This window comes from Aotus nancymaae, unplaced genomic scaffold (assembly GCF_030222135.1).
Source record: "Aotus nancymaae isolate 86718 unplaced genomic scaffold, 86718_ANA_hifiasm-v0.15.2.pri h1tg000007l, whole genome shotgun sequence".
Lineage (NCBI taxonomy): Eukaryota > Metazoa > Chordata > Mammalia > Primates > Aotidae > Aotus > Aotus nancymaae.
In genome coordinates this window covers 66,284,185-66,309,408 of record NW_026988418.1, presented here as the reverse complement: position 1 = coordinate 66,309,408, position 25,224 = coordinate 66,284,185, and the positions used below count along the sequence as shown (strand labels likewise).

The 25,224-nt window shown below is 39.5% G+C and overlaps 1 protein-coding gene across 4 annotated transcripts in view; it reads left to right on the top strand.

Moving 5' to 3' along the window:
• Positions 1–5,981: 5,981 nt before the first annotated feature.
• The window catches only part of GPSM2 (G protein signaling modulator 2), a 50,033-nt gene continuing 30,790 nt past the window's right edge, over positions 5,982–25,224 (top strand). The window contains exons 1-3 of one of the 4 annotated variants that reach the window (XM_064372746.1): positions 5,982–6,052; positions 13,821–14,119; positions 24,923–25,144. In XM_064372746.1, the coding sequence (XP_064228816.1) occupies positions 14,064–14,119; positions 24,923–25,144 (278 nt within the window). In that variant the 5' untranslated portion in view covers positions 5,982–6,052; positions 13,821–14,063. Of the gene's footprint in view, positions 6,053–12,637; positions 12,805–13,709; positions 14,120–24,922; positions 25,145–25,224 lie in introns of those variants that run through there. The other 3 variants (XM_064372744.1, XM_064372745.1, XM_021671948.2) reach the window with 3 other exon arrangements.

Below are 25,224 nucleotides of genomic sequence, written 5' to 3'. Positions count from 1 at the left end.
AGAATAGTGCTTGGCATATATTTAGCACCAATAAATCTTAGCTATTATTATTGATTGATTTACTCTAGATTTCACATGAGAGATTAAGCATGTTAGCAGGCTGTTTCCCTGCATTTTGAAGTCTCTTTCCTATTCACTTTTTCTTAGCTATTCCTTTGGCAAGCTCCTACTCACCCACTCCACACCCTCATTTTTTTCTTCTTTTATTCTATTTTTATTTTATATATATACACATACACCTATATATGTACATACATATGTACTTATGTACATATATAGGTGTATGTGCATACATATGTAGGTATGTATATATGTACACACAGATACATATGTACACACATATATATTTTTTGAGATAGGGCCTTGCTCTGTTGCCCAGGCTGGAGTACAGTAGCACAATCATGGCTCACTGCAGCAATGACCTACGGGGCTAAAGTGGTCCTCCCACCTCAGCCTCCCAAGCATCTGGGACCACAGGTGCATGACACCACATCAGGCTAACTTTTTTTTTTTTTGTAAAGACAGGGTATCACTATGTTACCCAGGCTGGTCTCCAACTCCTGGGCTCATACAATCCTCCCACCTCAGCCTCCCAAAGTGCTGGGATTAAAGGCATCAGCCACCGTACCTGATCTCCTTTTATTCTAAAAGGTGGAGTTATCAAGTCCACCTTCTTGCTAAGGAAACTACACACCCAATCATCTCTAACTTTCTGTTAGTTAAGGGAGCACTGTTACTCTGATAGATTTTGCTGGGGAGAGAAGCAACATATGTTATTGGTTATTCAAGTTTGCCGTGATTCAGTATGGTCATTTATAATTCAGGGAAGTCTGACCACCCTGGTTTCATCTTAAAGCAAAGCTTGGCCTGTCCTAACAGCCCCACATGTTGTGCGGCTATGTACATTCTTAGTGCTCCCCCCATTCCAACACACTGGAAAAATGGTCAAGGAAGCCTGTCAGCAGTGTGAGCACTGGGGCTTTCATCTAGTCCTGTGGAAGTGGTGCGGTCAAAACTTCATTGCTGTGTTCCCAACATCCAGCAAAGTGCCTGGCATGAAATAGGCATTTAAACATAAATGTTATTGAGCAGGTCACAATATGTTTTTAAACAGATCCCTTTCTCTCTCTCTCTCTCTCTCTCTTTCTCATCCAGGATCCCCAACAAGACTAATGTGCCTTTTTTAGTTTGTTTTTCATGACATTGCCTTTTATGAAGAGTCTGGGCTAGTTGTAGAATGTCTTAAATTCTGGATTTGTTCCAGAGTGCTTTTTAAAAAATATAAATCAGGAACAGGCATGGTGGCTCTTTGGGAGAGAGTTTTGGAAGGCCAAGGCAGGTGGATCACCTGAGGTCAGAAGTTCAAGACCAGACTGACCAACATGGTGAAACCTTGTCTACTAAAAATACAAAATTAGCCAGGCGTGGGGACACAAGCCTGTAGTCCCAGCTACCCAGATGGCTGAGACAGGAGAATTGCTTGAACCTGGGAGGTGGAGGCTGCAGTTAGCTGAGATCGCACCACTGCACTCCAGCCTGGGCAACAAAAGCAAAACTCCATCTCAAAAAAAAAAAAAAATATATATATATAATATTATATATAAATATAACATAAAATATTACATATAAATATTATATGTATAATATTATATATCAGAATATATATTATAATATATATATAAATATTATATATTATAATATTAGAATCTATATAATATTTTATATATATAATATTTATATATATAAATGTATATATATATTTTTGAGATGGAGTTTTGCTCTTGTGTATATATATATATTAAGTTATTCCCATGTCTAAAGCCTTCCATTGGCTTCCTATAATACTTAGAAAATAAAGGCCAAACTCACTACCCTGGCTTACAAAGGCCTGTACTACCTTTTGTATGTTTTCTTCTTTCTCACTTCAGCCACAGCGGCCTTCCTCCAGTTTCTCAAATCCACAAAGCTCTCAAATCCTGCAAAATTCTTGCAGGACCCTGCACTGGCTGTTGCCTTTGCCTAATGTGCTTTTCGCTGAAGTTTGTTTGAAGGCTGGCTCCATCTCATAATTCAAATCTCAGTATGAATGCCATTTTCTCAGAGAGGCCTTCCTTACTTTGGCCCCCAATCTAAAGTAGTCACTTATTCAGTCTCACATCACCCTTCTTTTAACTCTCTGCAAGGTACCTATTATAACCCGATATTTTTCTTTTTCTCTTTTTGAAGCAGTGTCTGAATCTGTCACCTAGGCTAGAGTGCAGTGGCTGGATCATAGCTCACTAGAGCCTTGAACTCTTGGGCCTCGGCTTCAGCCTCCTGTAGCTGAAACTAAAGGTGTGTGCCACCATGCCAGGCTAATAAAAAAAAAAAATTACTTCTGTAGATACAGGGTCTTGTTATGTTGCCCAAGCTGGTAAACTCCTGGCCTCAAAGAGTCCTCCCACCTCAGCTTCCCAAAGTGCCGGAATTACAGGAGTGAGCACAACCAGTCCTGATATTTTTCTTATTATTTATTTTTCTTGAGCTCCGAGAGATCAGGGGCTGTGTTCTGTTGTGCTCACTACCATATTCCCTGTACCTAGAACAGTTCCTGACACACAGCAGAAGCTTAATACAAACTTGCTGATACTGTAATGAATAAGCTGAAAGTTGAGGATGAAAAGATGCCAACCATTTAAAGAGCTTGGGGTAAAATCTAGGCAGGGAGGAGGTCCTGAGAGAACCTTGAGGCTTAGTCTGTTCTAGGGCACCAAGAATGCCCTGTGTACTTGGAGGAAAGTAAGGCAACAGGAGGAAGAAATTCAGAAGAGAGAAATTGGCAGGGGCAAGATGGCTTAAGGCCTTTTTCCCCCATAGGGAGTTTGGATTTTCTTTTAAATTAAATGGGAAATCACTAAAGGCTTTCAAGTAGGAGAGTGACATAATCTGATTTATGCCATTTAAAAAATATTTTTCAATTTGAGTGATTAGGAAGATGGAATTAACTAATATCAGATATAGAAATCACATATGTAAGAGAAGATTTGCAGAGGGAAAATAATTTTGGACATGTTGAATGTGTACTTCGGGCTGGGCAAGGGGGCTCATGCCTGTAATCTCAGCACTTTAGGAGGCTGAGGCAAGAGGATCCTTTGAACCCAGGAGATGGAGAGCAGCCTGAGCAACGTAGTAAGACCTTGTGTCTATTGAAGAATAAAATTTCCTAGACATGGTGTCAAGCTCCTGTGGTCCCAGCTACTGGGCTACTGGGGGGTAGGGGTGGGGTGAGGTAGGAAAATTACTTGACCCTGGGAGGTTGAAGCTGCTGTGAGCTGTGATCTCCAGCTTGGGTGACAGAGGGAGATCCTGTCTCTCTCTATATAAAACTTCCTTTGTGGCTTTCGTAGTATCCATACTTTAAAAGACTCCATGATTAAGAAGGAATTAATACCTACCTCTGAAAAAGTACAGCCAACCAATTCCGTTGCTATTTATAAGAACCTGATATTAAAGGTGGTTGTTGATAATAATGATAATAGGTATCAAGTATGGAGCAGTTTCTATGTGTCAGGCCCTATGTCAACCAGTTAACAACCTTACCTCACTGAGGCATCACAGCAACCCTTATTAGAAGAGGCTTTATTATGTTTTATAGTTGGGGAAACTAAGGCTAAAGAGGATAACTCATTCAGGGTCAATCAGACAGTAAGTAGCAGAGTTGGAATTCAAACCCAGGTCTAGTTTGATGACAAAGCTGTTCCTTTTTTTTTTTTTTTTTTTTTGAGAAGGAGTTTCACTCTTGTTACCCAGGCTGGAGTGCAATGGCGCGATCTCGGCTCACTGCAACCTCCGCCTCCTGGGTTCAGGCAATTCTCCTGCCTCAGCCTCCTGAGTAGCTGGGATTACAGGCGCACGCCACCATGCCCAGCTAATTTTTTGTATTTTTAGTAGAGACGGGGTTTCACCATGTTGACCAGGATGGTCTCGATCCCTTGACCTCGTGATCCACCCGCCTCGGCCTCCCAAAGTGCTGGGATTACAGGCGTGAGCCACCGCACCCGGCAAAGCTGTTCCTTTAAGCAATTTGCTGTAACATGTTCCTAATGGGAAATGTTGCTTGGATCACTGGGTATGGACATCATTCACAGATACTGAACCCGGGGTTTTCTTTAACATAGCCTTAACCCTGTTGAAACATTTAAACTTCATGTCAGAAGAGAAATATCTATTTGAGAAATAATCTAAGTAAATTCATCAGATGCTTTACCCCAGAGAGACTCTGGTCTTGGTATCTGGGTTTTTGTTGTTGTTTGTTGTTGCTGCTGTTGTTGTTGTTGTTGTTACTTGAGAACGAGTCTCGCTCTGTCACTCAGGCTGGAGAGCAGGGGCACGATCTCGGCTCAATGCAACTTCCGCCTCCCAGTTCAAGCGATTCTCCTGCCTCAGCCTCCCGAGTAGCTGGGATTACAGGTGCCCGCCACCACGCCCAGCTAATTTTTGTATTTTTAGTAGAGATGAGGTTTGCCATATCGGCCAGGCTGGTCTCCAACTCCTGGACTCAGGTGATTCCCCCACCTCAGCCTCCCAAAGTGCTGGGATTACAGGCATGAGCCACTGCGCCCAGCTAATTTTTGTATTTTTAGTAGAGACGGGGTTTCACCATGTTGACCAGGCTGGTCTCAGACTCCTGGACTCAGGTGATCCGCTCGCGTCCGCCTCCCCAAGTGCTGGGATTACCTGCGTGAGCCACAGCGCGCGGCTGCTATTTTGTGAAGAATCAACTACAAGGTGACTACTATTTTGGGGTCACCTTGATATGGAGGAGAGGTAGATGGAAATAAAACTTATTCTTCCTAATGTCTTTTTTAGAATGTGGGTACTGAAACTGAGTAAAACTGCCACCCAATTTTCCTGGGAACCAGCGATTCTGCAGTTGACAGAAGTTTGCTTTTCCAACAGCTGGAAACGCCAGGGTTGTGGCACAGCCTCAAAAACTGAGGCTGCCTTGTTCAGACTTGCACACGGTCCCTCTGTTCCTTCCACAGAGGATTCTTTTTCTTCTACATCCCACATCTGCTGCTTGGGACACTCCTTCTCTAGGGCGGCACCAAGCCTCCCAGAAAGGCGGCGCTGGTTTTGCGCTCCATTTTTAAAGGGGTATAGGCCAGTCCCTATCTGAACTCTGGATGACACATATATATATATATATATATGTATATGTATATATGTGTGTGTGTGCGTGTGTGTGTGTGTATATATATATATATATATATATTTTTTTTTTTTTTTTTTTTGACGGAATCTCGCTCTGTCGTCCAGGCTGGAGTGCAATGGTGCAATCTCGGCTCACTGCAACCTCCGCACCCCGGGTTCAAGCGATTCTCCTGCCTCAGCCTCCCGAGTAGTTGGGATTACAGGCATGCGCCACCACGCCCGGCTAATTTTGTATTTTTAGTAGAGATGTGTTTCTCCATCTCTGAGGTCGGGAGGCTGGTCTCGAACTTCCGACCTCAGGTGATCCGCCCGCCTCAGCCTCCCAAAGTGCCAGGATTACAAGCCTGAGCCCCCGCGCCCGACCAACTCTGGACGATATTTATAGCTCTACTTTTTAATGTCTGAAGCATAAAGAAGAGGACAGGAAAGAAACTTCGATCTGAGGGTTGAGGACACGTCCCGGAGCAGAGGAGGATCAAGCTTCCAAGTCCCCCGTCACCTTGACACGCAGACCGGTTACCAGGACTGAGAAGAGGGGGCAGCCTCGCCCTCCCCGCCCCGCCCCTCTCCGCTGCACTGCCTGCCATTGGCCGGTCCGAAAGACGCGGGGTGTGGTCTGTTTGAATGAGAGCGCCTGGAGCCGGGGCGCAGGCGCAGAGGAGCGCGGCGTTGAGGCCGGCGGAGCGGCGGGATCCCCTAGGTGGTGGAGGGACGCTCCGGCGAAGCGAGGGGCGCCCGGAGCTCTGGCCCACGTGACCTGCCGGGGGCGGGAGCAGGGAGCTGCCTGGGGGAGGGGCGTGACCACCCGCCTGTCGCCCAAGGCGGTCGTCGCGCATCCGGAGCTCGCCAGCCGCGGGAGGTGAGTGCTACCGCGACGCGGGGTCTGAGGCGTTTGAGGGGCTCTCGGAGGGAGGTGGCAGGGAGGGGTGCGAGTGGGCTTCTTTGTCTAGAGGTCTGGGGGCGACGTCCTTTGTTCCGGGCGGAGGTCGGCCAAGGAGCTTGCGGCACCTCTGGGCGCTGCGGGGACGCGGCGTCCATCCAGGGTGTCCGGCTCCAGAAACCAGACACTCGGCGCGAGTTGCTGCTTTTTTGTTGCAAAGTCTTAAAATGAGAGTAAAGCGCAAGAGCCTCGTTCCCGAGTCTCTTTTTAAGATAAAAAATATACTAGAGTCCAGCAACTTCATACGTACTCTGAATGTGAGTAACTGATAGTGAGTTAAAGCCCGAATCCCCGTGGAATTCAATCCGAGGCTGATTGCAATCACTTGGAGTCGGCCGCGTCCCACCTAAACCAGGCAGTTTATAGCAAACACCTGCGTTGACCATGTTTACTGAATTTTTGGGCACCAACTGGTCGATTTACCACAGAAATTGGTAGTTGCTACAAAAAGTGTAAGTAAACATAAAATATTAAGAAAACCTTTTCCTGAAATCTATAGGATACCTTCAAATAAAAAGTGAAAAAGGTCTGTAATTTCCTTGTTTTAATAGTAACCAACTAGAGCATTTGAACTAGTAGCATTTGAACTCTGTTAAAGAAAACGAGTAACGATGGAAATTTTATTTGCCTTAATGCATAATTTAACCGCACCGTCGAATTAAACGAAGAAGGTTCTTGGCTTTCCTTTCTGTCGAGTTTGCACTGGAGCGTTCGTGGGGTGTGTTGGAAGTTAAGAGGACCAACCGAGCTGAGTTTTCAGCTGCCAGTTTAGAAGGGTGTACCGAAGATTTCTGGCCTGATAATAGCTGGTGCGATTGCATCTGATAAATGCCGCTTTTGATTGGGTTCTCACTATTCAAGAGCAGCTTTAGTTGATTGTTTAGAAGTGAATAAACAACATTAAAAAGGGAAGATCACTGTTGGTTGACATGATGTGTGTAAGAAGAGTGGGGCCTCCGGGATTGGAGCGGTCTCACACCTACCTCCTCTTCTTTACAACTACCATGGAGTCGTTTTCGCAGCTGTTTCCCAGGCCATTATTTATAATTTAAGTATTGGAGCGGTTACAAAGTAAAAAGTTGTGCGATATTGTTGTAGAGGCATGTCTCCAAAATCCTCTCTGGCCAGATAAGCAGTTTAATTGTATGTTCTGACGTTATTAAATAATCAGAAATTCGGTTTTACAAACATATTTTAATATAAATCTGAGACTTGGTACTAGATTAATTACAACAGTGATAAGATATAGTAGTTTTAAAAATGACTTTTTAATAAACATAAAATATTTCTAACATCTATCTAAAAATTTTTGTAATTAGTTCTCTGGAATTTTAAAATTGAAAACCTGACATCGATTTAGATTATTCTAAATTTATTTTAATAGATGTATTAAATATGTCTATGCTATAATAACAGTTCCTGTTATTACTACAGCATTATGTTGAGTACTTTTGTTATGTATCAGAGCCAGGTCCTGGGTCAGATGCTTTATAAATCATGTCTGTAATCATCAGGACACACGTTAGGTAAGTGTCAGTATGCCCACACCAACTGAGAGTTTAACTAGTGTAAGATCATATAACTAGTAAGTCACTGTGCTGAGATTCAAATCATGGCCTGATCCCAAAGCACATGCTGTATTGCTTCTGTGTGTCCATTTAAATCTCTGCTGTGTCTGGATTCCATCTGCAGGGACAAGTACTAATTTAAAGATGCCTGTAGGTGCTGTGTTCTGTTGTAGCTTGGCAGAAATATTTCAGTCTTTTTGCTGGAACTATCTTGCTTCATTATCTTATAAATCATCTTATCAGTCACATATTTTCAATGTCCTTTTAATCATTTTTATACAAAACATTTGTAAGTGAAGAGTAAGACTTTTCTGAGTTTTTTCATAAATATGAATACAATCTTTACGTGGAGAAGAAATGTATTACAGTCCGATTTTCTCACTATTATAGGGTTCTTTTGCCTTGTCATAATTTCTATCTTCTTCCTAGGCAAGAAATAAAAAGTTTGTTGGGCATCTCTTATGTGCAAAGCAATGTCTTTGGTGTTGTGAGATGACAAAAGAATGCTTCCTATTCAGTAGTTGTTTCTGGAGTTTTTGTAGTTTTTTTTTCCCCCTCCCCATTCCTGCCTTATATGTTGCTGCCAGTTTATCTTCCTAGCAGGGATCCAGTTTCACTATTCCTTTGTGGGGAAAAAATCCTGCAGGGTTCCCCACTGTGCAGATAAAAGGCTGAATATGTGCTTCTGCCGAATATTCAGAGTCCCTCACAATTTGTGACTGTTCTACCCCCTCAGACTTCTCTTCCACTATGCTGAACCCAATATGCTCATCCTGGAACACATTCTGTGCATTTCTACCTCTCCCTTTTTCTTGAGCCATTCTTTCCCTTGACTTTCTGCCTTTCCTTCATTTGCCCAATAAGATCTACCATCCTTCAGGATGCAGTACAAACTTCCTTGCTTCCAAAAAGCTTTCCCTGGTCCCTTTTAGTTAGAATTGTTCTTCCCATATTATCTCAAAACATTGTGGAATAGAAACATTTATTTTCCCACAGAATAGTAACAACTTTTGGTAAGAGAAGACAAAATCATGTTTAATATGTTTTCCTATGGAGAATTCTAAACTCAAACTCTCTAGGGGCCCTCTCTAAGCATTTATAATCTTTCTGCATATGGGATTTATTTCTGCTTAAAAATGTGTTTGGGCCAGGCACAGTGGCTCACACCTGTAATCTCAGCACTTTGAGGGGTCCAGGTGGGCAGATCACTTGAGGCCAGGAGTCAAGACTAGCCTGGGCAACATGGCGAAACCCGTCTCTACTAAAAATAGAAAAAATTTGCTAGGCATGGTGCTGGGCACCTGTAATCCCAGCTACTCAGGAGGCCGAGGCAGGAGAATCACTTTAACCTAGGAGGTGGAGGTTGCAGTGAGCTAAGATGGCACCATTGCACTCCAACCTGGCAACAGAGTGAGACTCCATCTCAAAAAAAAAAAAAAAAAAAAAGTGTCTGAAGCCAATTTTGCGTTTTTAAAGTCCTTCTGTTGAGAAAACTGATTTATTGTCGTTTACTAACTCAAGAACAATGCTTAGTGGAAAGGACCATTTCTTTTCTATTTCACTAATGAGCTTTAAAATTATCATGTGTATGTATTCATTGATTGAAGCTGATGACTGACCATCATTGGTAGTAATAAATGGCTATGCTTACCAAAAAGGTTTATATATAGTTCAGATGATCTAACCTGGAGGCAAGAAAAGTAAGTTATATTTATTGTCTGATGAGTGTTACCAGTTTATATAGATTTATGGATGAAAGAAACAGACCAAAAAAAAAAAAAAAAACAGACCAAAAGTTATTGGTATTTAAGTGGCAGTCAGGATCAGATAGTTTAGATAAATTCAAGGAAGCACAAAATGTAACTTGGTTTGCAAACTTTTTACTTCCAGTGTTGAGTAAAGCAGGGCTAGGACTTCTTTGATAAAGAGCTAACCTTTTTTGTCTACTCTGGTTGCATACCTTGGACAGTGCCTGGAAGTACACCTAATTGTCTAAAGAGAGCCTATTCTGACTTTCTAATCAGGTAATTCAACGTGAGGCAGTGAGAGCTATGTACTAGTTGATCTTTCTTTATACTTCTGTCAATTTCTGGGATATGGCAAAAAATTATTGCTTTTTCTTTATGGTTAAATGCTGTGATATAGCAATTTTGTTAATTGTGAGGTTTTTGGAGCATTGCTTGGAAGATGCTATTAAGAGACAGATTTGTTCCTTGCAGATTGTTAGTTGTGAATTGTAATGGAGGTTAGAGGTTGAACTTGAGGACTTCTCAATTTCCTTTCAAACTTATAATTTATTTTCAATTCTTGATCCTGTGATTAAATTTTCTTATCCTAATGAACAAATTTGTAATTTAATATTTGTTGCAAATTTTACTAGTCTTACACTGTATACATACACATTGTATCTGGGAAGTAGGTTTGTTAACTCCATGTAATGAGGAACACGAGTGAACACATTATTGCTAAATTGGCTAGAGAGTTCTTGAAACGTGAATCATGAATCAAGAATTGCTTGTTTGTTCAGTGAATAATTTTTTTATGAAATGCTACCTAATTGTTATGGAGACTGTAATGTAAGAGGTAATTTTTTGGATATTCTTCCTTTGAGAATAGTAACACCATATTATAAATTGCCCTTATTAATATAGTAAATAGCATTCTTTCTGTCTTCTTGCTTATTTTAATGGTCTTAGAAATGGTTCTCTGTGCAGTTTTCATAAAGTAAAGTATTTTGAAGCTTCATTGATTTATATTCATTTACTTATTAATTTGTTAAACATGTAAATGCTACATGTTTACATCTTAATGAGTTTGAAATTAACATTTTATAATGTTGTGATATTTAGAATTTTATTAAGAACTCATGGATGAGAGAATTATTTTATCTTTTTAGAGACAGGATCTCACTCTTTGGCCCAGACTGGAGTGCAGTAGTGCAATCATAGGTTACTGTAACCTCCAACTCCTGGACTCAAGCAATCCTCCTGCTTCAGCCTCCCAAGTAGCTGGGACTACAGGCACAGGCCACCACACCTGGCTGATTTTTTAATTTTTTGTAGAAACAGGGTCTTGTTATGTTGCCTGGGCTAGTCTTGAACTGCTGGTCTCAAGTAATCCTCCCACCTTGGCCTCCCAAAGTACTGGGATTACCAATGTGAGCTGCCGGGCCTGACTGAGATAAATATTTAACGTTAATATCAGTATCTGTGGGGAATTGGTTCCAGGACCCCCTGAGGATACCAAAATCCATGGATACTCAAGTTCCTTATATAAGACATTATAATATTTGCATATAACCTATACACATCTTCCCACAAACTTTAAATCCTCTCTAGATTACCCATGATACCTAATACAGTGTAAATGCTATGTAAATAGTTATTATATGGTATTATTTAGGGAATAATGCCAAGAAAAAACGTCTGTACATGTTCAGTAGAGACACAACTATTCATTTTCTTTCCTGAATATTTTTGATACACGGTTGGTTGAATCTACTATGCAGAACCCACAGATCTGGAGGGCCTACTGTAACTTAATTCTAAGGCAAATTAATTGTAATACCTCTCTTCTCCATTTTATAAATAACAGCCCAAACCTCATAGTGGATAACGAGAGATAACTTCATTGCCAGTTTAGCTATTTGTGTAATCTAGATGCACTTTGGAGCTATTGCTATGAGTATCCACACTAATTCTCTTTATTTATTTGTTTTATTAAGGAAAAAAGAGGCACAATAAAATTCTGAACAAAAACAAAAGGAAAAGAGATTTGATGTGTTGATAGCTGCTACCTGTCTTTTTGTCCTTTCTTAAAATACCTCTTCCTAGCCAATTCTGTGGCATGCAGCTGTCGTCCCAGCTACTTGGGAGGTTGAAGCAAGAGGATCACATGAGGCCAGGAGTTCCAGGCTGCAGTGTGCTATGAATGAGATGTGAATAGCCACTGTATTCCAGCCTCGGCAACATAGCAAGATCCCATCTCTAAAAACAAAATAACAACAAAAAATAGTGCTTCCTTTGTTGGCAAAGGGAAGGGATAAGAGGAGTAATGTTTTGTGTTTCTTGCATGCTAAACTTGTTATTAATATGAAAACCTCATTTCCTCTAGGAAACTTCGTCAGTATTCCCAAGGCTTTCTACCTTCTTTCCTCTCTCCTTACTGCTCTGTTCCATATTAACCTCTAGCTGTACTTAATTAGCAGAGTAGTGAGTATTCATTAGAGTCTGGTTTATGTTATAGCTGAAATACTTAAAAGGATGTTATATAGAAGAGGAATTAGGCTTTATCGTATATGGCAGCGGAAGGAAAAAGTAGAACAAATGGGTAGAAATGGAACGACTGATCAAAGTATGGAACAATTTTCTTATAGGAATATTCAAAATTAGGATTAGCTGCTTTATGACCTATCTAGGAATGCTATAGTAAGATAGGGGACTAGCTGACCTCTAGGGTTGTTTATAACACTGAGATTCCAGGACTTTATGATTGCATATCTATTAATTTATCTCATATATATATTTCTTTGTCTTTTTCAACTGTTATCTCAGAGGTTATAGTTTGTATCTTATGTGTTGTGGCTCTAATATATTGGTATATATTCGTTTTTATTTAAAAGTTCTCGGTCCTTATCACTGAAGATTTTGCCTTCTATTTTTCTTTCTCATCCTCCTATTAGATATATTTTAGAGCTGCTCATTTTGTCCTCCTTTACTCTGAACTTCTCTTTAGTATTTTTTTGTCTGTTTATCATTCTCTCTTTAGCTGCTTAACTAGCACATTGAGGGTTTTTTGTTGTTGTTTTGCAGGGGTAGACAGAGTCTCGCTGTGTCACCAAGGCTGGAGTGCAATGGCATGATCTTGGCTCACTGCAACTTCCGCCTCCCAGCTTCAAGTGATTCTCCTGCCTCAGCCTCCCGAGTAGCTGGGATTGCAGGCATGCGTCACCACGCCTGGCTAATTTTTGTATTTTTAGTAGAGACAGGGTTTTACCATTTTGTCTAGGCTAGTCTTGAACTCCTGGTCTCACGTGATCACCTGCCTCACCTTCCCAAAGTGCTGGGATTACAGGCATGAGCCATTGCAGCTGGCCTTAACTAGGTACATTGAGTTATTAATGTTAGTGTTCATGGTAGTTTTTTGTTGTGTTTTGTGGCAGAGTCTTACTGTCACTCAGGCTGGAGTACAGTGCCGTGAACATTAATACTTTTAGTAATAGCAAAAAACTACAATCCAAATGTCCATCAACAGCAGAATGAAAAATATATTTGGTATACAATGGAATATGATACATGCAAGTTGTAGCTGTGTACAACAATTGAGAAGAATCTCAAACATAATGTTCAGCAAAATCATACAAAACTACATGGTATCTTATTTCGGACTATACAGGCATTTGTGGTAAAGTTGTAAAGACAAGCAAAGGAATAAGGAACAAATTTTAGTTTAGAAATCACCTTAGAGGAAAAAGGAAGGAGATGGGTTAGGTTGGGCTATCCAGGAGATTTTAAAGGCAGTGGTAGTGTTCTTTATTTTAAACCGAATGATATTATATAAATATTTGTTGTGTCATTCTTTTTACTATATATAAATTTCCTAAATTTCTTTTGTACCTACCCAATATTAATAAAAAACATTTTAAAGACCTTAAAGAGTTTAAGTAGAATATATTTTGAGAGCAACTGAATCCAAGTATGACCTAACTATCAGTGTGATGTCTTCTTTGAAGAAATAAATTTAGTGAGTTTGGAGTTGACTATTTCAAATAATTATTGAATTTTCATTAGATTTGTTAATAGTAGTTTTTAAAACTTTGAAGCAGCAATTTTGTTTTTTAAATATGATACTATTCTTTTCGTTTATAGCAGAAAATATTACATACAATTATTGAATTTCAAACCTATTTAAAAAATTAAACTGTACAGTTCTCAAATCTCTTATATTCCACCCCTATTTAGAAGCTCCATGATGACAGTTAAGCCCTGTGCTTGCTTCTGTAGTGATTGACATGACAGCAGTCTGTGGAGTTAGCTTGTGATTATGTACAGGTCAGGGTTACTATAGGTTATTCTTTGAAAATAGGACTTCAAGCAAAGCATCTTGTATTCCTTTTGCAGAAATGTTGCTGAAGTGCTGCTGAAAGGGCCAGAGATGCAAGGATTTGGGACACATTTTGAACCTTTAAGCTGTCTGACATTGACCTCCTTTCATTATTAATAAAGAAGAAGCAGCAGCTTAGGATGTATTAACACCAACTCATTAATATACTAACCGGACAGTGTTCTGCAAACAATTCTGCATTGTAAAGGACTGGATTGGCACAAAATAAAATTATTTCATTCAGCTTATAATATGCCTCAATGGAGGAAAATTTGATAAGCATGAGGGAAGACCATTCTTTTCATGTTCGTTACAGGTAAGACTATTGCTGTCTTAGTGGATGACTTTTAATCCTTATTTTAAAATGTTTTTATCTCTGACCATTTCAAGTTCCAGTTGAAAATACTCAAAATATACCAGCCATAGTATTGTCTGTAGACAATGTTTTCTTTTTGTTGTAAATTCTTGTGTCATTTCTATAGGAAAATGGTAGTAGAGACCAATTATGTACTATGGTTTGTTTAATGTTCTTGGGAACAGTTTATGAATAATTTCTTTATAATTTGTAACTTTTTATAAAATGCAAACATGTGAATGAAATGTGTTTGAAAATCTTTAGGGCTAAAAGATGGATTTTTTTTTAAAATGTGGTTTGCTGAAGGACCTAACCTTTACATTATAATTTAATGGTGATCTTTTAGAAATGAACTTTTTATTTTTTTAATTTTTTTCTAGTGTATTGTTTTGATTCCCTTCTCATTTCCTTTTCTTTATATTTGTAATTTAATTTATTTTACTTTTTGACTTCTGTATTATTAGAAACGGGAGTCTCACTATATTGCCCAGGCAGGTCTCAAACTCCTGGACTCAAGCAATCCTGCCTCAGCCTCCAAAGTAGTAGGAACTACAGGTGTGTGCCACTGCACCTGGCTTCTTATTTTATCTTTAAAGGAAATTTTATTTCACAACCATTTACTATTTTAAATATTTACCTAATCCATATTAATATAAATACATTATTAAAATAAAACAAGCATTGCTCAAAATAAATGTCATTTTTAAGCGTAATGTCTAGTGACATTTTGTGGTGTTTTGCTGATTTAATACATAAGACCACACTGTTACATGAAGTAGTGGTTTGGTAATCCCTAGTTTACTCCAGAAAGCAAGTCAGGCTAAGGAAAGGCACCCACATTCTCTCACAAGCATCATGGGCCCGAGGAAAATGGCCTAGCTCCTGTAGGACTTACAGCATTCCCTTGGATGCCCAAATGGACTGTTTGCATTCCAGGTGGAAGGCTGCAGATTGCAGGGACCAGCGTTACCACCTTTGTTCTACATCTACAAGTATCTTTCACAAGTACAACACACTCCTTTTGGCTACATCTTATGTATAAATGTTATGCACATGTATGTGTGTCAGGAGGGTGGTGGTGCTCACCACTGATCTAGGTCAGGATCCAAATCAGACATATACGTCAGGAAAGGAGTGACACTGGTCAGATAGCAACCAGTCAGCTCAAGGCAATTGCTGCTGGGCAGAAAAGGTACAGAGTGGGCAGGTCTTCCTGATTTTTCAGGAGAGCACAGGAAATCTGAAAATCTGAATTTTTTTGAGACGGTGTTACTCTGACGCCCAGGCTGGAGTGTAATGGCACAATCTTGGCTCACTGCAACCTCTGCCTCCCAGGTTCAAGCAATTCTCTTGTCTTAGCTTCCTGAGTAGCTGGGATTACAGGTGTGTGCCACCACGCCCAGCTAAATTTTTGTATTTTTAGTAAATACACACTTTTGCCATGTTGGCCAGGCTAGTCTTGAACTCCTGGCCGCAAGTGACCTGTCTGCCCCGGCTTCCCAAAGTGCTGGGATTACAGTCATGAGCCACCGTGCCCGGCAGGAAATCTAAATCTTTAATATCCTGTCTCCAAATTCTGAAATGTTGGCAGCTAATGCAAATTTTTTTAATGTGGGTTGAACATTTTAAGGAGGGGAAAAAGGCCTGTAACAGGCCCAACTCTCTAAAAAACCACACAGGCAAGGTCGAGGAGGTAGAGCCCGAGGTTTGAGAAAGCTTTTCTCCAGGACATAACATACACTTACCCTGGGACTCCGAGGCTCTAACCCTCCTGCACCTCAAGGCCCAGAGCACCAAGTGTGAAGTCCTCATCTCCTGGTCTTGCCCACTTAATTGCCCTCCATGTCTCCTCATCGCACCCTCCATTCCCCAAGCCCCATTGGTTCCTCTGCCTCCCAGACTTTGCCCATTATTGCTTGGATGGCCTAGAATCCATTACCTGCCTTCCTCCTGGGCACTGCCTGCAAGCCAGGCTCCCATTCTCATTCCTCACTCCTGGAGGGTTGCATACAGGCCTTCCTATTGCATCCTTCTAGATGGGTTGCTTAGGTCAGTGTCACCCACAGACACCAGGCACCCAGTGTTAGTCCATGAGAGCATGCGGCCCACCCCCATCCATGTGTGGAGCTTAGCCTTCATACATGAGCATTTGGAAGGAATGGGTATCAAAGTCGGAATAGGTGGGTGCTTCATAAACATGATAACCAGTAGCCAGTTTAATATTTAGTGATAAAATATTAATGACATTTCTGATGCAATTAGGAACAAAACAAGGCTATCTGCACTATGATTATTTAACATTTATTCTGGAAGTTCTGGCAATTTCACTAAATGATAAATGCAAACCTAAACATAATCATTTAGTAAGGTGATTAGGTAATAGGGTTTTTTTGGTTTTTGGTTTTTGTTTTGGAATAGAGTCTCTCTCTGTCACACAGGCTGGAGTGAGTGCAGTGCTACGATTTTGGCTCACTGCAACATCTGCCTTCCTGGTTCAAGCAATTCTCCTGCCTCAGCCTGGGACTGAGTAGCTGGGACTACAGGTTTGTGCCACCATGCCTGGCTAACTTTTTGTATTTTTAGTAGAGACAGGGTTTTGCCATGTTGGTCAGGCTGGTCTTGAACTCCTGACCTCAGGTGATCCACCTGCCTCAGCCTCCCAAAGTGCTGGGATTACAAGTATGAGCCACCGTGCCTGGCCTTTTTTTCCCCACTTTGAGACAGATTCTTGTTCTGTTGTCTAGACTGGAGTGCAGTGGCATGATCACAGCTTACTGCAGCCTCAACCTCTCAGGCTCAAGCAATCCTGCCACCTCAGCTTTCTGAGTAGCTGGGACTACAGGCATACCTGGCTAATCTTTTTGTAGATAGGAGATCTCACTATGTTGCCTAGGCTGGTCCTGAACTCCTGGGCTCAAGCAATCCACCTGCCTTGTCCTCCTAAAGTGCTGGGATTGCAGGAATGAGAGCTGTCCTCAGCTAGTAATAGATTCTTTATCAAAATTGTTACAAGTTAATTATTAGATAAACATCAGAATATCTTAGCAATGAATAGAATTCAAAATTTCAGAACAAGGGTGTTTTCTACCAAATTTTAGATGTCTTAACATATTTAGGAAATAGGAGATTTATCATCCTGTAGAGCAAATGGTTCATGTTAGGAAGGATCATGCCAAGGAAGTTAACGTAGGTAAGATGAGGACATGTCTATTAAAAATAAAAGAGTTTGAAGTAAAATAAAATAGAAGACATTTAAGATAATTAAGACGAACTTTTAATATATAAAATGCTGTCATCCTACCCTTTACATAAATTTCCAGAAACCTAGGAGTTACATACTTTTTTCCTTTCTCTCCATATCCAGCATGAAGTATTGCCAGTTTCATCTCCTAAATGTTTCTCAGATTCATCTACTCATGTGCATCCTCCCCACCATAGCTTTAATTGGGATGCCCAGGGTCTTCCTTCCAAACTCCCTCCGTTCTTCACCTCTTGGAACCCATCATTTTGATTTGCCACTTGTGGGCTCAGTCTCAAAACACCGAGCTAACTGTGCAACCTCTGCTTAATACCTGGGGTGGCTACTAGTCACCGAATCAAGCTGAACATAGAACAGAAGATCTTCCATTATCTAGCTTCTGCCTACTCCTTGGACCTTACTTCCTGCCATTCTTCACCTTGCACTTTGAGCTCTGGTTCCCTGCATGTCATGCTATTTCATCTCTGTGTCTTTGCTCATGTTGTACCCTGTGTTGAATTCCCTTCCCACTTTCTTTGTTTAGCTAATTCTACTGAATACCTAAGATACCGCTCAGAGATTATGTCCTCCCAGAAACCATTTCTAAGCTCCAGGGTTAGGCTCTGTGCCTTCCCTGTGCTCGTATTAAAATCTGTGCATTTTTCTTTCTTAGCACCAACTATATTAAAATTAAATGAATCTGTTTTTATGGTGCTCTCTTCCTCCTCACCTCTCCCTTTGACCATTAGCTCCTCAGCTATGGTCGCTCCTCAGCAACCATGATAATTAGCATGTTGTCTGGCACATATTGAACTTCAATGGAATAGGAATGTAATAAGATGTTTATCTTTCTTGCTGAACGTTTTGAAGAGTAGTGTGCTTTCTAATGTTGTAAGAACAGTAGGTAAGGAGGAATGGCTTGTACCTCTGCCTGTTGGAAGATCTTAGAATTGTCTTTTTTCCCATGATACAGTTTAAATCAAACATGACTGCACATTGCTATAGGATTTCACCAAGGGAAACTTAAAAATCTGTACTGTCTGTAACAGAGCTATACCAAACAAGTCCCTGGCTTTATCAGTGCTCTAAGATCAGCATTCTGTATATTGATTGGATTGTCGTATAATTGGGGGTAATGATTTGAACCCTTTATGTTAGCCCACAGCCTAGTATAAGTTACTCTTCTATTCTAGTAAATACTTGTGAAATGTTTTATCCACTTGCTTCTTCCATTGTGGAGGTCCTCATCTATCCCTGGAGGAGTTTCTGTGGCACAGTGAATTTTTAATTTTGAAATGCAGTGTTTCTTGAGATACTAAGTAACCTCCTAAGGGACATCAGAAGGCTTTATGAAATATTTTTCAACTATTTCAGAAGGTGGAGACTGATATTAAAATACAGTTTATTTCTAAGTTTTAAAAAATTACATGGTTGATTTTTAAGGAATTATTAATTTTTTCTGTATGATAATGGTATTGTGATTATATTCTTTGAAAAAGATTAATCTCTCAAAAATACATACTAAGGTATTTACAAATGAAATCATACGCTTTCTGGAATTTACTTCAGACTAATCTGGGGTTGGAAGAGTAAGGATGGGAGTAGAGATGAAACATATATTGATTATATATGTGTAATTATCGAAGTTGAAAAACGGATACATTGGGTTTCTAACACTAGTTTTCTCTAGTTTTGTATTTCTTTGGGAAATGTCATTTCTATTTGTTACTGTGAATAATAAGCATTTCAATACTTTAATATTGTAAAAGATTATTGCACATAAGTTGTGAAGAAATACAGATATGGTGTTGAATTCTTTAATTTTGTTAGATCAATGTAGTTGTTAATGTGCTTTTCTGAAGAACAGTTTAAGGTAACATGGAGTAATGGAAAGAACACTGAATCTGGAGACAAAGTTTCATATCTCAGCTTTGCCATCCTGTGATCTTAAGCAAGTCACTTAACCTGTCTAAGCATTAGTTTCTCCTTCTGTAGCAGTGCCTATCTCAGAAGGTTATTTTTATTTTATTTTATTTTATTTTATTTTATTTTATTTTATTTTATTTTATTTGAGATAGGATCTGGCTCTGTCACCCATGCTGGAGTGCAGTGGTATGATCTCAGCTCACTATACCCTCTGCCTCCTGGGCTCAAGCTATCTTCCCACCTCAGCCTCCTGAGTAGCTGGGACTACAGGCACATGCCACCACAGCCAGCTAATTTTTTTTCTTTTTTTGTAAAGATGGGGTTTCATCGTGTTGCCCAGGCTGGTCTCGAACTCCTGGGCTCAAGTGATCCACCCACCTTAGCCTCCCAAAGTGCTGGGATTACAGATGTGAGCCACTGCACCCAGCCTCAGAGGGTTATTTTGAGAATTAAGTTTGATCAAGGTTTTTAAAACTAAATTACCATGCTTGCTTTAGTTGATTGATTGATTGATTGTTTGGTTGATTTGAGACAAGTCTCACTCTGTTGCCTAAGCTGGAGTGCAGTGGCACAATCTCGGCTCACTGCAACCTCTGCCTCCCAGGTTCAAGTAATTCTCCTGCCTCAGTCTCTCAAGTAGTTGGGATTACAGGTGTCCGCCACCATGCCTGGCTAATTTTTTGTATTTTTAGTAGATAGAAGGTTTTACCATGTTAGCCAAGATGGTCTCAATCTCCTGACCCTCGTGATCCACCCACCTCAGCTTCCCAAAGTACTGGGATTACAGGCATGATCCGCCGCGCCTGGCCACAATTTTGTTTTTTATTTTTTAATCATTTTCTTCTTATTCTATGTTATTAATCATCCTAACCATACAAAGTGTAAATCAAGATAATTGAGCACACTTTTCCTTTTAAAAAATAAACAAGAAAAGCTCGATATATGTGGTAAATTGAATGAATGAAAATTGTTTATTGGGGCTAAGACTGGTGATGGAAAAGGTCCATGCCCAATTAGAATACAAGCTAGGGTTTATGAAAGAAGATTCCACAACCACAGAAATGGAAAGCATAATAGAAAAAAATGGAGAGTACTCTTGTTTTGGCTCTTAAGTCCTGAATTCCATCATTTATTCTTAAATAGTATGTAAGCCCTTTGAAGCGAGAGTCAGGTATGGACAAAATTGATGTTAGTTACTAAGTCTTTTAGAATGATGTAGCATCATGATTTTAATTATCGTTTGCATTCACTGACATACTGTGAACACTAAACAAAATTAAGGAGGTAAAGAGGATAATCAAGTACAAAATCTAGTGTAGAAGAAAAGTTATAAAAAAATTTTTAAAATGAAATAACACAAGTTTGCACAGGAAATGAGGAATTTTAGCTAAAATGTTCACTCTATTAGCAAAAATGAAAACACTTCAGTTAAGGATGGTAGTACTATGTCTATTTGAAGTGTATCAGAAATATATTTTCTTTGATTATACAACTAGATAGGCTATCAGAAGAATAAAACTTTGTATGTGGGATGTATTTTAATAGAGGGGTATTTTCTTGGTTTTTCTTCTACATCTGGGTATGTTCTTTGTTTTCAACCCAACTGGTAAACAAAGGAAGTAATTCTATTCTCTCATAGAGACAGAGAGGATATGAAATTACTTTCTCTGTTACTATTTAATGATCTTCTAAAAAATGTATAAGCCAACCTGCCCTATTTTGCAGGCATAAACCTATATTTGATTGAGAGGTTAGAGATGTTTGCCAGAATATTGACTTCTTTTCTAATAAAATACACCAGAGCTGAAATCTATCTAAGAATTAATCATAAACTAGGGAGTTTTGGACGTTATTTCAGGTATCAGTCACTGAAATAAGTTTTCTAAGATAGTCTGTCCTGTAGGGCACTCTCACTACATGAACTTCAAGGACAGCCACATAGCCATCAAGCTTCCAGTGTGCTACCGCCGTTTCTTATGACAGTTATGTAAAATGCCTTTTAAAAAATGTGTCACACTTACAGTGCCATTCAACCTATAGTTAAGTTTTGTAGGATGCCACATCATTTGGCTCAGTGGTTCCAGTAAAATATTCTGTAAGCTTAAATCCAGAAGATCAGTTATTCGTGGTGAAGTTACTTGTGTGAAGAAGATACTTCTCAGCTTTATATGAATATAGGCAAACACTTTTATACTTACGATTTTTAAATGTTGTTCACATGAATAGCCAGTTCTGCCTTATTCCTAATTTCCTGGCCAGCAACTCAGTCATCCTGAACTGATGGTGCTATCATGTGTGACCATTTCCCCACCTCTCCCTGAGTGAAATGATGGGCCATCATTAGTATTCCATTGTATGGTGGCCTGTAATTTTTTTTTCTATGTTCTAAGCTCCAGTATCTATTGGTGGATGTTTGTGGTTTTTTTGCTGCTGTGAATATCCTTTCATAAATATCTTCTTGAATTTGTGTGAGTATACCTTAAGATCAATTCCTAGCACTGAAAATGTTTGAGATACAATTTTTAACATAATTAGAATGCTTAAATTAAAAACTTTTTGTAGGAAATTATATTTTACATATAAAAATGTCTTTTTCAATTTTTTTCTATAATTTTTTTAGAAGTTCATTGGTTTCAGTTTTTAGACAAATAAAGACAACCAGTTCAGGTAGTCATCTGTCAAAATTATCCATTAATAAAAATCACATTTTGGCTGGACACAGTCGCTCATGCATGTAATACCAGCTACTTGGTAGGCTGAGGCAGGAGAATGGCTTGAACCCAGGAGGCAGAGGTTGCAGTGAGCCAAGATTACACCATTGCACTCCAGCCTGGGTGACAAGACCAAAACTCTGTCTCAAAAAAAAAAAAAATCACATTTTTACATATAAATCTTTTGTTGACTTATTTCTCTTTATACATAGAATATGACAATAACTTCTTAAAATCTTAGATATACTCAGTTTTTCTTTTATGAAATCTCTCACTTTCAGAAATGCAATTCTAAAGGGCAGTTTTCATTTTTGGAAGACCAAAATAGGCTTCATTAATTGTGAAGTGACAGATAAAGAAACATAAATGTAGCAGTTTAAGGTTTCTGATTTAACTGATTATCTTTCTATGTATTTTCGATCTTCTCTTCTGTATCTAATTGGCTTGTGGTCTAATGCTGTAGCAAAATGTTAGAGGTTTACTTGCCTTATTTTGCATAGATCCATAAAATGAAGATGGGGCCAGACATGGTGGCTCACCCTGTAATCTCAACAGTTTGGGAGGCCAAGGCAGGCAGATTGCTTGAGGTCAGGAATTTCAGACCAGCTTGGCCAACATGGCAAAACCCTGTCTCTACTAAAATTACAAAAAGTAGCCAGGCATGATAGCACATGCCTGTAATCCCAGCTGCGTGGGAAACTGAGGCACAAAAATCACCTGAACCCAGAAGGCAGAGGTTGCAGTGAGCCGAGATTGTACTGCTGCACCCCAGCCTGAGAGACTCTTTCCCAAAAAAAAAGTGAAGATCAGCAAGCAGTAGCCATTGTCTAAGTCACTTGAATTCTAAAAGAAAAGAACTTGAAAATTACCTATTGGAATTGGCTACATACATCTGCTTTTTCTGAACCAAAAGTCTGCTTTGAACCTTTGCAATTGGCTCTGTTAATCTTTGTCCAGGCTTTTTGCTTCATCAGATATATTTTCCACTTTACAATCCCGTTTTAATTTATGGCTTTAAGGAATCTTGAAATTTTACAGACTGAAAAATAGCACTCAAACATGTTAATTGATCTACCACTAGATATACAAAGTATCATATTTGAATGATATTAAGGTGAGTGGTGGTTTAATTCACATTTCTTATAAAAGCACTGATTCTCCACCCTAACTTGTACTTTAGAATTACCTGGGGCTTAAAAAAAAAATACAGATGGCCAGACATCACCCAGAGAGTAGAATTTAGCATTGAGAGTTTTAGAGAGTGCTCTAGGTCAGCTCTGCTGTTGTACAGCCAGCATTAAGAACCACTGCTCTATTGGCGTGGCTCAAAGCTCATTCTAGTAAGGAGTAATTTAGTGCTGTTCCAAAAATTAAAATGTTTGATGAGCCCTATCAGAGCTCACTTTTAGATTTTAATAATTATATATTTGTTCAGTGTATATTAGAACAGGGGTTCCCAACCCCTGGACCACAGACCAGTACTGTTGTCGTCTGTTAGGAGGTAAGCTGCAAGTGGGCAGGGCGAGTGAGCATTTCCACCTGAGCTTCGCCTCCTGTCAGATCAACAGTGGCATCTCATAGGAGTGCAATCCCAATTGTGAACTGTACATGCAAAGGATCCAGTTTGCGTGCTGCTTTTGAGAGTCTAATGCCTGATGATCTGTCACTGTCTCCCATCACACCCAGATGGAACTATCTAGTTGCAGGAAAACAAGTTCAGGGCTCCCACTGACTGCACATTATGGTGACTATGGAGTAACAAGAGGAATAAAGTGCACAGTAAATGTAATATGCTTGAATCATCCCAAAACCATCCCCTGCCACCCATCTATGGAAAAACTGTTTTCCACAAAACCGGCCCCTGGTGCCAAAAAGGTTAGAGACTGCTGTATTAGAAAATAAATATAAGTATCATATCAAATTCACAGTTTCACGAGTACTGATTTGGTTGAAGCTCAATTGTTTTTTAAAATAGTAAGTTAGTGTGCCGATTTAAAGGAAATTTGCCAAATTATAGAAATAATTAAATGAATAGGTACTTCATACATATCACAGAAATCATGAAGATGCTGAAGAAACACAATGGCAACTTTAGTAAGGGGCACCCTCTAAATGTTAGGATTTGAATCCGAAGTATCAGTATTTTTTTCTCCCAGATATGTTTACAGTGATTTAATCCTTCTGACTTTCTTCAATTCAGGGACAGACTTTGAAAATTAGTATTTCTGCAAATTTTTGAATCATTGCTTTCTAACTTTAAGTTTCTTGACACTTAGTTCTCTTGTGAAAATGTGCCTTACAGATCAAGAATACTTTGTTCCTGTATTTTTCTAGGGTATAAGTGGTCATGTGGTGGTAAGAGGAAGGAGAGTGTGTGTTATGTGTGTATGAGATGGAGAGAGAGGGATAGATGGATGGTCAGAGGGGTTGATGGACAGGTGACTAGATTACTTGGATACCTGGGTAGAGAACAATATCAATAATTGTGGGGCCTTACTTTCCAAATACTCATCTCCTCAGACTCTCAGGAAGTCTAGAGGTCTGTTACAACTCAGAATTGTTTGGGAAATACTGCTTTAGATTCTTTCACTAGTAATGTGGATTGCTCTGGGCCAATTAAAATGAGCGCCACATAAAGATATTTAGCTCTCCTGTATAACAGACCTCTCTGAGCAGGCTCTGATAAATTTGAATAGGCAAATTACCTCTTGCTACAGATAACTGTTTTGCTGTTTTATCAGGAATGTATATAGACTTCAGTTATAGAGGCAGCTGTCCTGAACAAGAGTAGCCACACAGTCTACATTTAAATTGTATTACTGGAAGTTAAAAATACTGTGATGCAGCTGTAATGTTATGTTTAAATGTCTGTCCTGTATAATTTTGTAGAATGGAAGCATCTTGCCTAGAGCTGGCCTTGGAAGGGGAACGTCTGTGTAAATCAGGAGACTGCCGAGCTGGCGTGTCATTCTTTGAAGCTGCAGTTCAAGTTGGAACTGAAGACCTAAAAACACTTAGTGCTATTTACAGCCAGCTGGGCAATGCTTATTTCTATTTGCATGATTATGCCAAAGCATTAGAATATCACCATCATGATTTAACTCTTGCAAGGTAACTAATTTAAGCTTTTAAAAATTCTTCCTTCTGAAATTAGCTATTATTTTAAAAAATATTTCTATCCAATTAACAAA